At 42.9% G+C, this 15,865-nt stretch overlaps 1 protein-coding gene across 1 annotated transcript in view; it reads left to right on the top strand.

Annotated features, from left to right (window-relative positions):
- MLYCD (malonyl-CoA decarboxylase) overlaps nucleotides 1-10,960 on the top strand; it is a 70,677-nt gene extending 59,717 nt beyond the window's left edge. The window contains exon 5 of the mRNA XM_075939987.2: nucleotides 4,828-10,960. Coding sequence (XP_075796102.2) covers nucleotides 4,828-5,361 — 534 coding nt within the window. The 3' untranslated portion in view covers nucleotides 5,362-10,960. The remainder of the gene's footprint in view (nucleotides 1-4,827) is intronic.
- Nucleotides 10,961-15,865: the final 4,905 nt, after the last annotated feature.

Raw genomic sequence — 15,865 nt, 5'->3', positions numbered from 1 at the left:
ATGCTGAGATTTGGTATGAAGAGAGAGATCATTCTAGGACTGTAAGTTATGGAAAATCATTGTATAGTGTAAGTCTTTACTGTAGCAATTAGTAAACCATGTAAGTGATGTATTTTAGTAAATTGTATGATAGACTTGTATTTTAACAAAGGTTTTTAAACTTGTTGTCATGCATGGAAGAAGAGAATGTTGAATTTTCAGATGTATACATGCTTTCTATTTTCTAGAAATTTAACCAAATTACAGCAATACAGAATACAGTAAATGTTTATCTGCAGAATTCAGTTGTCCTGCAATGCTTTAAATGGAAAGATTAATTAGAAGTAGAGGGATTGTATTAGTATATTTGATTTATTTTTAATTTGGAGAGTTGCCACTATTCTGATTTTGTGTGTGTGTGGGGGGGGGGGGCATGGATTTCATGGCAGTGCTACAAATACCATTAAACAAATAGGAGGCAGAGACTTCCTTTGGCTAACAAGTATTTAGTATTTTTCTCAAACTTCTGCAGAATAAACATTTGTTTTCCTCACTAATAGGATATTATCTAACAGATGGCAACATGGTCAGGACATTCTAATGTTATGAATGGCTTGCTTTATTTTTCCTGATGATTGCTAAATATACTATTTCAGTTGATAGATATTCTCCGCCAAATCACGATCTATCATGTGAGGTCAAAGTATAGGTTGGGTTTTATTTTTATTTCATTATGGCTTTTTTCAGCACCAAACAAGCTTCTAAATGTTTGGTGTGAGGAATCCATTTTTAAGTTACATTCAGATTGTTTGGAATATGTACAGAAATGTGTATATGTGGTATGTATAGACCCTTGCTGGTCTGGTGACAGAAGAGTTAATACAACAACCACTTGTCAGTGCTGATTAGTAGCTTCACAGCAAGCTGGGAGAACAGAAGAGTTGAGAAGCAGAGGGGCAGGGCAGATACCCAGGAGCAAGCAAATTGGTTTAAAAAAAAAAAAGGTCCTGCCCTCAAGTTGGCAAAAAGTCAGCCAGAGACAACATTAAAGCAAAGAGAAAGATTTACGGGCTGGGAAAGTTTATAGAACCAAGGCAGGTAGGAAAAGAACTCATGACAGAGCAGGAGGAGTTGCTGAGTCTTGATACATCTTTCTAATTTCAGAGCATTGAGCTGGAACCTAGCTGGGTATGCCTGGGTTTCCCTTTCCATTCCTCAGAGACTTGAGAACCAAAAGGGTGTCTAGACCCCTTGACAGCCAAGACCAGCTAACTTTGCCAAGTATAATGGGAAGACTCTGCACCCCCGTTCGACTGCGACTAACAAGAATGGGACTATGATAGAGACTCAGACAAAAGTACAGGTTGGACCTTCCTGGTTCAGCACCCTTGCTGTACTGAGGAGGTCCCTTGCCACCAGCCCTCCATCCTGCCAACCATCAGTGCTGCCAACACCATTGCCCTAGCTGGCCCCACTATCCCCAGCCTCTGTCAAGCTGCCTCCTGGGTTGCTGTCCTCACTGCTCCTGGGCCCTGGCCAGGTTGCTGCCAGCTCCAATGTCACTCCTGAATGGCCCGCTTGCTGCTAGGCTCGTGGGGCTCTCTGATCCTGGAAAATCAGGGTTGCCAGACAAAAGAGTGCCAGTTTTGGGCAGTGCATCCTGTAGCACTGTGGGGGGAGAAGAGATTAATTGATTTCAGGCTTCTTAGGTTCCAGTCCTGAAAGATGTTCTATGTGACTGGAGCCCATAAGTGCCTCTTTGACGTCTTTTGGTATCCATAGGAGGTCTGGGGTTTTAGTCCTAATTTTGGACATCCATAAGCTTAAAGGGGCTCTGCTTCCAATATTTGTGCATGACACTTGGTCAGGCACTGTTATGTTTAGAATGCCCAGAGTGAATTTGCTAGCATTAGCACCATTGGCATTTGTCAATTTAAGATTGCATCTGAATGAAGATGAGTTTTTTAATGATAATCTAGAAAATACTCAAAATAGAAAAACGTACTGTAAAGGCAATTTTGTGTTGACATTAGGATGTTGTTGTAAAGTCTACAAATATCTGAGACCTCCACCTCTTCAGTGTGAAAAGTAATTAGAAAAGCTCTCCGAGCTATTGCATTTTGGCTTCTTCCTTTCTCCTTGAGCCACCATGCTTGATCGCCAAAGTAATTGCTGATGTGTTAAATGCAAATGACAATGAATTTGGTGACATCATCTAATCCTGATGTCAGTGCACCTCAAAACTGGCATGCAATTTTTTGTAATTACCAAAGGAAATGTTTTCTGTTGATATGTCTGTTAGTACCTAAAAGATGCTTACATTGATTCTGTAAATGTTGATTGATAGGATCAAGTCTGTTATTCTCAGCATACATATTTTATCTTAAAGTGTCATCAGCATTATTTGTAGTTCACATGGATAGTATGTGTCGAAGCAAAAGCCTTACTCCGTTTAGGCGGCTAAACAGACAGCTTTATTGATTAATATAGCAAAGTGAGCCACACATGGTCCCAGCAGAGCCGGGCCCAGTAAGGCTGGCTAATACAATCAATCCTAGAATCATAGAATCATAGAATAATAGGACTGGAAGGGACCTCAAGAGATCATCGAGTCCAGCCCCCCGTCCTCAAGGCAAGACCAAGCTCCACCTACACCATCCCTGACAGATGTCTATCTAACCTGTTCTTAAATATCTCCAGAGGGAGATTCCACCACCTCCCTTGGCAATTTATTCCAATATTTGACCATCCTGACAGTTAGGAATTTTTTCCTAATGTCCAATCTAAACCTCCCCTGCTGCACTTTAAGCCCATTACTCCTTGTCCTGTCCTCAGAAACCAAGAGGAACAAATTTTCTCCTTCCTCCTTGTGACACCCTTTTAGATATTTGAAAACCGCTATCATGTCCCCCCTTAATCTTCTTTTTTCCAAACTAAACAAGCCCAGTTCATGAAGCCTGGCTTCATAGGTCATGTTCTCTAGACCTTTAATCATTCTTGTCGCTCTTCTCTGTACCCTTTCCAATTTCTCCACATCTTTCTTGAACTGTGGAGCCCAGAACTGGACACAGTACTCCAGCTGAGGCCTAACTAGTGCAGAGTAGAGCGGCAGAATGACTTCACGAGTTTTGCTTACAACACACCTGTTGATACAACCTAGAATCATATTTGCTTTTTTTGCAACAGCATCACACTGTTGACTCATATTCAACTTGTGGTCCACTATGACCCCTAGATCCCTTTCCGCCATGCTCCTTCCTAGACAGTCGCTTCCCATATTGTATGTATGGAACTGATTGTTCCTTCCTAAATGGAGCACTTTGCATTTCTCTTTATTAAACCTCATCCTGTTTACCTCTGACCATTTCTCTAACTTGCTAAGGTCATTTTGAATTATGTCCCTATCCTCCAAAGAAGTCGCAACCCCACCCAGTTTGGTATCATCTGCAAACTTAATAAGCGTACTCTCTATCCCAATATCTACATCATTGATGATGAGGTATCTTTATACCCTTAACCAAACAGTCTGACATCAGGGCATCCAATTACAGAAATCATCAATTAAACTTGGAAAAACAAAGCCTTATCAGCAAGATGGTGGGCAGGTACTAGGGAGTGCATCTCCTGTCCCAACCAGCCCAATTAACACATTCCAGTAGCCCATCCTGTAGGCCTCTCTCACGGGGTGACAGAAAGTTCACTCTGGTCTACATGCTAAAGCAAGAAGCTGAAATGGTTTCTGTTATACAAGATGGCTTCTAGCTAAATATGAAAATGGTCTCCACATATGAAATGTAGTTCCTTGGTATATAATCTCTTCTCACACTTCAGTAAATGCTATATTCAGAAAAATTCTAGCATATGTGGCACCAATTCATCCTAAAATCTAAAAATGACACACTGCCTAGTTAAAGTATCTAATAGAAAGAATCCTCTTGAGTTTATTATAGAAAATTAGTCTAAGCCTCATTCCATACCCCCCTGAGTATCCATACATTTCTTTGTCAGAAGACGTACTTATGTGAGAAAATAGTTGTAAAAATGCAGGAAAAAGTTATATACTGGCCAAATCCTTTCACTTAATCCTATGGGTTGGGTGGTGGTTTGTGTATATTGATATCTGGCCATAACAGAGTATATCCCAGTACTATGTTGTTGAAGGATACATCACATCCCGATAGACAAGGGATGGGGAACCTAAGGCCTGGGGGCTGGATGCAGCCCCTGGCTTGCCTGAATCTGGCCCCTGAGGCTTGGAGCCCTCCCTCCCCCAGCAGTGGGGAGCCTGTGCTGGTGCTCCAGCCCCCCACTACCACCCCTCACCCCACGGAGCAGAAGTGAACATCATCTGCTAGCCTGGGCCCCCCTTGGCACTGGGGAGTGTCTTTCTCTTCTCAGTTGGGGGCCATGTCAGTGAGTGTTTTCTTGTTTGTTTATTTCTCACTTGTGTGCAGCCCCCACTGATTTTCCTGTAGGTCAGCAGCCCCTGACCTCAAAGAAGGTTTCCCACCCCTACTATAGACCTAGATAAGGTTTATTGTGTAGATTATAATTATTGTAAAGGAGAAAATATTCTCAAAATGGCAAACACTTGAAACCAATCTGTTGTTGACAGAGGTGATTTTTATGTGGTATTTGTACACACCATTAGCTAATGTAATAAATCATCCTTTTGACTAAAGAAGAGAATCTTTTCTCATAACTGTCCCTCCTGTCATTAAATTATCCTGAACAGTTTTTAGAATAATTAGCAATTGTTCTTTGTCAGAGTTCTCATTAGTTTAAAAAAAGCAAGTATCATGCTTGGTTTATAATTTTTTGTTTGTTTGTTTTTCTTTTGGTCTACAGGGGGAATTTCCTCAGATCAAAGTGTTTTCTAGTCTGTCACCTATCCCAGGATTTACCAAGTGGCTCATTGGACTTCTTTCTTCACAAACAAAGGAACAAGGAAGAAATGAATTGTTTACAGATGCAGAATGCCTAGAAATCTCTAAAATCACAGGTGACCCTGTTTCTGAAAAGCTAAAGAGACTGTTAACTAACAATGAATGGGTGAGATCGGAAAGATTGGTCACAGCACTGCATTTACCATTTATGAGGCTTTGTGCATGGTACCTATATGGAGAGAAGCACCGTGGCTATGCCCTTAATCCAGTAGCAAACTTTCACCTTCAGAATGGTGCAGTGATATGGCGGATAAATTGGATGGGAGACACTAGCCCACGCGGAATCACTGCTTCATGTGGCATGATGGTAAACTATCGCTATTTCTTAGAGGACACAGCCAGTAACAGTGCAGAATACCTCGGGACAAAACATATCAAAGCTTCAGAACAAGTTCTTTCCTTGGTGTCTCAATTTCAGCAAAATAGCAAACTTTAAATATTCAAGAAGAATTTAAGAGTGAACATTTCTCATTTGAATGAAAGGGTATGATATCTTAGGGTATCCATATTTAAAAGGGAATGTTTATAATAAAACAGTGAGCTGTGTTCTTAGTCACAGCAGAATGCAAAATTTCACAGTCTGCCCAAATTATTATAACTGTCTTTACTTGCCCTTCCAGATACTCAAAGCCTGACACACTGTAGTTGAATTATTGCCGGGCTTTATATTCAGATGGGCTGGAAGTGTGTATTAAAGGGGCATGTAAACTCATCTCAGTAACCTTACTGAGACAGTTGTGACTTGTGTGGTCTGTACTCTGCCCCTGTGATACCTTATACTGACCCTGAGAACAACACAGCACAGAAGGAGGGGTTCCGCAGCATCAAATAACTAGATAAAAGTAATAGAAATGGTTGTTCAACTATATAAGCAGAATAGCAATCTGCAGCACTTCTTTACTAAGGTCTTTCTCTCTTTTGTACCTTGTTGTATTTATTTTATTCTTTTGTATAACCTGTAGTTTTGTCCATTCTTCAGCTTTTTCAGAGTGCATTACAAAGTACCAACACTGAATCATTGCTGTGATTGAGCAACAAGGATACCTTGTGTTTCTATGACTTTTTCTTAAAACAGTAGGTGTACGTAACTGTATTTGAATATCGCTGTCACTCAAATTTATAGTTTAATAAGTAAAATCAGTGGCTCTAAATAAGAGAAGAGAATCTGTTGCTTAGGACCCAATTATGATGCTCTCGATATATATTAAATCTCCATAAATAATATTGGGCATTTTAGAAGTTCATAAGCATTTTTAATAATAAAAAGCCAGGTTTGGTCTGTTAAGAAATACATTAAAATAAAGTAAGTCTTGCTCTATAAACGTTACATGATGTATCTCTTAAAATGTACTATATTCAGATTACAGTCACACTTGATGTTAGTGTCTCCAGTGAAATGATATCACTGCCTTCAATGCATCTGATAGCTGCAGATTTGGAATGCAGAATTTTTGGCTTCTTGGATGTATGGTGAAATTCGGACACAATTCCTGACAGACTTAACACAAACATTTTTATTCCCCCTATGCAAGCAAAGGTGAAGGGATGTCAGACTGTCCAGATGTGCTATTTTATTCCAGGAAAAATGACAATCAGAAGAATTATTTGTGTTCACTAAACAAAGAACTTCCCACCTACTGTGTGGCCTATTTTAAGTATCTGCTAAAGAGATGAAATGTTCCTTGGCTTCCGCTGATGGCAGATTTCTCAGTGTGATGATGCAGAAAGGCTGGATTCACTATATACTATTCCCCTCAGAACAAAGTCATTTTTATAGAGCAGCTGGTCTTCACATTAGTAGTGGCAACTAGCCTATGCCATGCTGCTTTCATTATGTTTCTAAGAATGGCTCCAAAAGCCATCACATCTAGTCAGCAGGTATCTCATATGTCAACAAATTAAGGGAAACCCATGAGTTTTGGTCAGATGCTAGTTTAAAAAAATTACTTCCAGCTTCTTGAAGAGGGAAGAATCTTGTTTTGCCAAAATTTTTGAAGGAAAATTAAGTCTCTTTGCTCAACTTGAATTGTAGTTTTGCATATATGCTGGAGGGCAATACAGTATGTGCCAAAAGATAGCTTTTTCACTGCCTCTGAATAACTTGGCTCATTACACTGTTTTTTTGGCTCATACACACAGTTTTTAAGACAAGATCAGTACATTTTTCAGTTTTCCCCTTCATTTCCCACTCGTGGAATTAAGTATGCAAACTCCTGGAACCTTTTGGCATGAGTAGTGTCCATTGGAAACTGTCCTTTGTTTGGCCAGTAATGGGGAAAGTGCCTCAGCTTAATCGGTCAGTGGCCTAGAGTAAATGAAACTGCCAAATGGGACAAGAAAACAGTTACTTTAATTTTAAAACTGGTGCACGAGGACTGTGTTTATTTTAATACTTGAGAGCAGATAGACCTCACTGTGTACCAACTCAGTCACTTGAGAGTGAATGATGGGCTTGTGCATACATGAAGGTTAACATGGAGTAAGTTTGTGTGTAAATTGAAAGTGGATTGCCTATTCCTATTAACTCCATGTGTGAACACTTTTGTATTCCGTAATAAAAGTGCCTTATTCCAAATCTGCTTACCCTACTTTAAACACATTTGGAATAAGACACTCTTATTTTGGATAAAGAGAGTCTGCACATGAAGTGATCTGGAAGAGCTATTCTGGAATAACTCCCCATGTGGACAAGCCCTTTTTGGTGTTTGGGATTGCATTAGCCTCCATGCCCTCAGATGAGCGGTCACAGGTATGCAGAGTCCATGTATGGCCCCAATGGTTGCTGCCAGCTAAAGGGTTCCAAATCCATACAAATGGGGCAGGAACATTTCACACTGAAAATTTTTTTTAGTTAGTTACTGGTAAGAGTAACCTGCTGTTGCATAGGTTTTCCAAACATGCCCAGTGCCCATTAAGAACAATGGGAACTGTCGGGTGCTAAGCATGTCTAGAAAGTCTAGTAATTTATTTATATGGCTAAAATGGCAGTTGGGTACCAATTTCTTTTGAAAATTTGATTTCCACCCCCTTCCTAAAATCAGGGGGAGTTGAGAGGCTTTGGCAGTAGGGGTATAATCCTGCTGTTATTGGAAGCCTTGGCAAAACTCTCATGGATGTCAAGGTTCAGGATGGTACTTCACAGGATAAACATAGTCCATCTAGAACCCATCAAATATCTCATATGAATGACAACACATGCGCTGCTTGATGTATTTTCACAGTTCAGAGCCCACTCAGTCCTTTCAAAATTGGCTGTTGATGGCTCTTGGAGTAAATATCGGTGTTTCCTATATATTAAATGTCAGTTTTTCCTACAGGGAGGATAGTATCAATGTTTAAAGACTCTGAAGGACATAAGAGTGTAAAAACCAGCTAAATGAATTCAGTCAGACTTTACACTGGAGTGGCACCCGTTAATGTTACCAAACCATAGTGAATAGTCATTTGCTCTTTCATGTTAATACCTCAGTTTTTTAGGAGTTCTAGTAGCACTCTTTAATGTTCACCCTTCTGAAAATTTGTGTGTGTGTGTGTGTGTGTGTGTGTGTGTGTGTGTGTGTTCCTTCTCATTCTCATTCTCATGCCTGAAAGTTATTTTTTTCAATCAGCTTAAATTTAAGAACCTGAAATTTTTCAAGCATATATTCCCAAGGGAGCACTTGTTCATCTGAATTTACTCTTGGTAAGATAAGAATGACAGGTGTTTATAAAGGATAGTGTCAGGGAATTGGCTGATCATTCGCTGAGATGAGGAAGAAATCTTCCTTTTCAAATAGATACACGGTGGAAGTTTCATGGAAGGGCCCAGTTCATAACAACAGTCTAAATGGATGACTGATCGGACCTGGTATGACTCCTTTTTTTTGTTTTTGTTTTTTAATACTGTGTGTAGACTGGTGCTGTTTTAAATTAAAGACTAAGCAAACAAAAACTGTGTCGTTTTCTGTTTATTTTTTATAACATGAAGAACAAGACCTTATTAAGAATCTTGTCATCAGTAGGATTTTAACTCACCCCCTTGCTTTCCTAATGCTTACAGCTGCAGTTGTAATTGATAGAATAAAACACTGTGGTGGGTACAGGCATTAATATTTATAATTAAGGCTATGACTTTTTTTCATAGAGATTGCAGAAGTCGTGATTTCCAGTGACCTCAGTAAGCCCTGGGTGGCAGTGGTATCCCAGAGCGCCTCTGTGGCCGGATGACCTTGCAGCACCCAGCCACTGTGGGCAGAGGGAGGCCTGAGCTCCTGGCTGCTTTAGGGATGGGATCTCAGAGCTCTGAACCACTACAGGTGGTGGGAGCTCCCCTGCCCCCCCCCTCCAATTGGCCCCCACAGCTGAGCCCTCCCCATTTTGTCATGGATTTGTTAGTAAAAGTCAGGGACAGGTCGTGGGCTTTTGTTAATTTTTCTTTGTCAGTTACCTGTCTCTGTGTTTGGCTAAAAATACCTGTGACAAAATCTTAGCCTTATCTGTAATACCTGCCCATATGGCCAGTAGTGGTAGGAAAGTGCATTAGAAAGTACCTGCAAGCTCACTATTGCCTGCCAGGATCTAAGTATCAGGTCTAAAGTTGTTGCATAAAATTGTGATCCGAGCAAGGAAAAGAGAATCAAAGAGTACCTTCCTGCTCCTATGCTTTCCCTAGTATTCCTAGAACTCTGCAGCCTGTTTTGTGTATAACATCATTAAATACTGCTTTTACCTTCAGCCCTGAGGGTGAGCCTGTGTAGGTAACAGTTGAGTGGGTGCTGAACTTTGAATGGCTGCTGTCAAAAAAGCGCTTAGTCTGGTACCCTGTCAGGATGATATTCACTCAGGGAAAAACCATTTTCAGCAAACACCTTACAGCAGGACGTGCCACTATCATTCTCAACAGTGATCAGAAGTTAGATGTATTTACTTTTTCGTTCTCCCAACTTCAGAAAGTTCTATGTAATCTGTATACTCCTGGTTTCAAGGTAAAAGTCGGTTTTATGAGTGAATAAATGCAACTGTTTGTGAAGAAAAAGCCTTGCATGTGTTCTCTATGTTGTTTCTGGTTTGAGGAAGTCAGATAAGAGTCTTTTATTAAAGATGATAGAGATTTTGTGTGATGCAACAGGCTTATCTAAATCAGACTTGCAAAGTGTGGATTCTCCCACTGAGACACAGTTTCAATGTCTCTATGGTTTGTTGGAAGATTATAAGCAAAGATTTTTAGCATTTCATTGGAGATGCATTGTGTGGTTGTATTTTCTATAGGACCTCTGTTCTCCACCAGCCCTGAAGCACCTGCAGAAATATTTCCCTCTCATCAGTGGTTAGTTGCTTGATTCACTTCATCTGTTACACCGGTAATCAAACAAATTAGGCAAAATATGCCATCATTTAATTGTGCATCAGAAATGTAGTTCATTTTAAAAAGAACCTTTGTGAAAGGATTGTTGAGATCAGAAGTGGGCCTGTCTTCTCTCATTACTGCCACTGTCTGTTTATTCCTACTCAATTTATTTCATTGGTTGTTGGCTTTAAATACCCATCAGTGCTCGAACTATCCAGCTTGCCCGTAAAGGTTGCTTTAAAATGAACAATGCTGAAAATGGAAAGGAAATGCTCACCATTTGTACTATTGACTGGGGCAACAGGCATGTCATTGGAGAGGTATTATCCTATTCTTTTTACATGCTGCTTTATTCCTCAAAGCTGCCAGGATAACGTCTCTCCCCTTTCCTCCCAGTCTCGGGAAGTGGCAAAGCGTATTCTGAAAAGCACTTGTGTAACAAAGCGATGACGGGAATAACATAGCAAAACTTGGATTGTCTTCCAATGTTTGTCTGACACCGAGGAGGGCACAGTTAGAATGTAAAAGGTAACTGTGCAGTACAGCTCCTTCGCAGCATGACTCCCATTTGCTTTTGGCCGTTTAAGCGAGCTGCTGAACGATGATGATTTTTTAATGATAATCTAGAAAATATTCAAAGTAGAAAATTGTATTGTGTAGCCTTTGTGAAGGCAATTTTCTGTTGATATTAAAATGCTATTGTAACATCTACCAATGACTGAGACCTCCTCCCCCTCAATATAAAAAGTAATTAAAAAACACTCTGGCATCTTTCTCCTTTGGTCGCCAGCTGAGGAGTTTTCATGTGCTGTCCTTGGTTATCAGAGAACTCTGATAAGGCCATAGACTTAAACCGATGCTGTGCAGTGCACTCCTGCATTTTGTGTCCCAAGCATTTCGCTTGTACAAATGAAATAAATGTGTTCACTGCAGAACACGACACAACATGATCTAGGGAATAACACACAGGCACCAAAGGGCTACATTTGGTTAGTTGTTACCGGTTAAACTTCTCTAGTCCAGCACCCTCAGGATCTGACTGGTGCCAAACCAGAGAATTTGCCGAACCACAGGAGGTGAATACTATCTAGTAGCATTACCAACACTTCCACTGCTTACTGAACTCTAAGACAACCGTTAGGGGTCAATTAGAGCGAAGTCACTGCACAGAACGCTGAGAGCCAGGATTGGGGGCTGTAGACAAACATCATGGAGCCCTAGGGAAACTTGGCCACACCCATGATAAATGGACATCCAGCTAATTAAAATCATGCTGAGCCACAGATGTTACCAGGTGTGTGGGGGGGGGGGAGGGGAAGGGAGAGGGCAAAGCGTACACTTGAACCTCCTTGTGCTGGGTGTCCTGGGCAGGGGCAGCTGGAAGCTGCTCTGTGTGCTGCTGCTCCTTCCCCTCGAGCTGGGGAAACAGCAGTGCAGCAGCGCACTTCCCCTAGATCAGGAGTCAGCAACCTACACCACGTGTGCCATAAGTGGCACACAGGAAGCTCAGCTCTCTCCACCACCATGCAGTGGACTGCCACTGGAGCCCTCTCCCTTCCCAGGTTAGTCTGCACCGTGCCTGGCGGTGGGAGGAGACAGCAGTGGTGGGGCTGTGTGAGTGTCGCCTCCAGGGCTGGGCCAGGGCCATGTGGCGACTGCAGTGGCTCCTCCAGCGTGGTCCAGGACTGCGTGGCCAAGACAGTAGCTTCTCCAGGGCGGCCCGGTACAGTGAGGCCATAACAGTGGCTCCTCAGGGCGGCCCGGTACAGTGAGGCCATGACAGTGGCTCCTCAGGGTGGCCCAGTACAGTGAGGCCATGACAGCGGCTCCTCAGGGCGGCCCGGTACAGTGAAGCCATGACAGCAGCTCCTCAGGGTGGCCTGGGCCCATGGCCCTGGCCATCTGAAATGGGAGAACTAAGCAAGGCCAAAGATCACACTGTACAGTACCTTTATTTATGAATGAAGATGCTAAAGTGTAAGTAGGACTATTATGGACTTTAAAATGTACCAGTGGCACGCAGACCCATAAGTAGAAGTGAAAAAGTTAAATCTCAGCACGCCGCTTCTGAAAGGTTGCTGACCTCTGCCCTAGACTTTTCCCCATCACACCCATAGCAGTGGAGGGTGGTGCCTGGAGCAGCAAAGGGCACAGAGCCACACGTGCTCTCAGAAGCAGTGTGCCAGGTAAGAGTCCCACCTCGCACCCAGACCCCTCTGGCCCAGCAAATGCTATAATCCAGCATGTTTCCCAGGGTTGCTGGATTAAATAGATTCAAGTGTATTAGTCCACCTTTGGCAACAGAGCTCCAACTTTGCCTCCTGCATTTCAAGGCCATTAGGACTTGTCAGAGGCTCACTGTGACTCTGAACATTGCCTCTCACCCTTTCTGGAGGCAATGATCACATTATTGAGCCACCTTCGTCGTAGGCCAGTCAATGGGTTTGGGGTTAGACTCCTCCTTAGTCTCCAGCTTCCTTCTCAGAGTGGTGTTGGAGGAGTCAGAGACAACAGGTAGTCTTTCCTCCACTACTAGAGCTGTCAGCCTTCTCTTGGCCACTTCTATAAATGGCCCCTCCCAGCACCTTCCTCCTAGTACCTGACTACACTCATCCTCCCAGCTATTCCACAGTGCACTGTCATACTCTGGCCCCAAGCCCTGGACACTCAGGGAACAGAAATTCATCCAAAGGTCAGATTTACTGCAGCCCACATACGTGAGTCTGTCACGCTTGGTATTTCCTCAGATTTCAGGCATCTGAGCAGACTGCAGTTGGGAATCTGCCTCATAGTAATGGGGACTAAACACCAAAGACATGGGGAGATCCTGCTTTCGGCATTCTGAGGACACTGCTACACCCCACCATGTTTTCAGACCATCGGGGGACAGGAGCCCAGAATTTTGGGGAAAGTGTCAGGCGTGACAGCACTGGGCTTGGTGACACGGGATGGTTGTGTAACCAAAGCGCAGGTGAACTTCTGGATACAATGCCTTTTCATTGAACACTATCCAACCCTCTGGTGGTCATTTCAGGGGGAAGATGCCATGGATCTCCTCCCCCATGCTTTATTAAATGGACTTATGAACAGAAATATGCATAACTCAAAAGATGCTTTGGACAAATTGCCTCATGTAACCTATCAATCTTCAGGTCTTCATCCGCTGGGTCTGTATGTCTCATTTTGGTGTATGGAACATTCTTGTGTGTAAAGTTAGATATATGGAGTATGGAATCGTTTATGGTTTTTAAATGTGCAAAGGAAAGCCATCAAGGGAGTTTCCAAAGCTGGGACAACTTAATGTCTGGGAAATCATATGTAAACAACCCCTTTAGTCCTGTAAGTCTTAGCAGTGGTTGGTCCTAGGAAGTCATGCGACCTCCTTAACTGGGACTGGTCAGGTAACTTCCCATGTAAAAGTAGGAATCTATAAAACAATGGGAAGTTTATCCAGGTCTTTGTCTTTGGGTGTGTAACAAGCCCAAGAGGATGATCCAAAGACCCCAGGATGAAGAAACTTCCCTGGTGTGAGGGCTTAGCGATTTGCATATCTTCTTCCAGAAAAAAAACCCAGCAGTGTAGCCGTAGCCTGATTTTAAAAAAGGAGTTATTGGAACAGACCAGTGTAGCATCATTTATTTCAGTGGAACTACGCCACCTTATACCATCTGAGGATCTGGCCTATAGTTTCTAAGGTGCCTCACTTCCTTTGAAATCTGTGTAATTTAGGAACCTAAATGTCTTGAGTCAAAGGACTAATCAGTACCAAAATTTGCACTAGTGTAACGCAAACCCCAGCGTGATTGATTCTTAGACTGGTTTATTTTGGTTTAACTTAAACTTGTTCCAAATTGACTTATTGTAGTCCGAGTGGCTTTTTTTTTTTTAAAGAGAAATAGTATGAACGCAGTTTTCACTGACATATCTAGATCCACTGCTTAATCAGTGCCAGGGTTGAGCCCCCGCATCTCTCGGCTTGGCAGTTCATAACTCTGGCTTGTTGCAGTAGTTCGCAATGTAAAAAATGTGCTTGAATCCTGGTCCCTCTTTCATTATAAATTAAGCACGGACTGTTATCCTAAGGTGTGAACTTAAACAGATATACAACTTTCCCATGTAGACAAGGGCCATCGAATATGAAGGAATAAGCCCACAAAGGCAAGGCGAACCAGAGCAGAGTGTCCTTGCGATTGGGGACTGAAGTCTATGGACAGAACAGCTCTGAGTGCGCACTGTCATTGCTATACCTGTTCTGTGCAGAAAGAGAGGCACTTGGTGCCTGATCGAAGGAGCTGCTAATCAGGGCATTTGTCCCTCATGGCATCAGCTGCTTTGTGTCCAGTAGTGGTGTTCTGGTATCCACTTACAAGTAGTTCAAAACCGTGCTGTGGGGCACTTGCATTGAAATAGTGCCTGAAGTGACACCATTGAAACATCACTGCTGATAATCAAACTAATCATAGAACTGGAAGAGACCTTGAGAGGTCATCGAGTCCAGTCCCCTGCCCTCATGGTAGAACCAAGCACCATCTTTATCCCTGACAAATGTTTATCAGATATTCGTCTAACCTTTTGCAAATCTCTACTGATGGAGATTTCACAGCCTTCCTAGGCAATTGATTCTGATCCATCTCCTAGCTCTCCATGTGGGACTTAGCTGTGGGCTTTGGTCACCTGCCCCTATCAAATCTAGTTAAAAGCCCTCCTCGCTAGATTAGCTCGTCTGTGTTTAAATATTTCCCCTTCCTTGATAGGTAAACCCTGTCTCTGCTTAGCGTCCTTCCTGGAAAAGCATCCAGTGGTCAAGGAAACCAAAGTCTTCCTGGTGACGTCATCTTTGCCACCAGACATTTACCTCCAGGATGCATCTCTCTGTTTGGGCCCCTACCTTCCTCGAAGGATCCAAGAGGACACCTCCTGCTCCCTGAACTCCCAGAGTCCCTATTTCAATGTGACACGGTATAAATTTGTTTTGTATTGACCAATCAATATTAGAGGCTGCCATTCCTTGCTTCCAGCTTTCATCAGACTCTTCCCTCCTCTGACAAAGGTTTGAGGGCTGAAAAGTCACACCTCAATATCTGTAGTGCCCATGTGGAGGAGTAGTCAGAGGCCCAGATGACCCTCAACACTCCCTACCTAACATCTTTGATACAGTCCCCTGGCAGGCAGCATACCTCCCGGGATGTCAGGGTCACAGTTGGGTGCCTCTATCCCCTTCAGAAGAGAGTCTCCAACCACCACTACATTTGATCCAGAGAGTGGTGGCTGCAGACCTCGCAGACTTAGGGGTACATGACTTCTCTGCCTCAGGAGGTGATTCCTCATCTGTCATAACCAGGGCAGCTTAATGGTTCCCCAGAGCCATGGTGGGTGGGTTAGGAGCAGGAGTGGAGCACTGCCTACGGCCAGTGTCCTCCCTGAGACAGAGCTATCTCCTGCTCCCGCAATGGTGTGCCAGCAGTCCTTTGTAGCTGGCTAGCTCCCTCAGTCTTAGATGCCTCTGCAGGAATACTCTCAAAGAATTCCTCATGGGCACGGATGCTCTTCAGCATAGCCACCTCCTCCAGCAGCTCTCTCACCTGATACTGAGACATTCCGTCAAGAGGCACCT

This window comes from Pelodiscus sinensis, chromosome 12 (assembly GCF_052426305.1).
Source record: "Pelodiscus sinensis isolate ZL-2025 chromosome 12, ASM5242630v1, whole genome shotgun sequence".
Classification (NCBI taxonomy): domain Eukaryota; kingdom Metazoa; phylum Chordata; order Testudines; family Trionychidae; genus Pelodiscus; species Pelodiscus sinensis.
The sequence above is the reverse complement of the archived record's forward strand: the minus strand, read 5'-3'. Positions and strand labels throughout refer to the sequence as shown.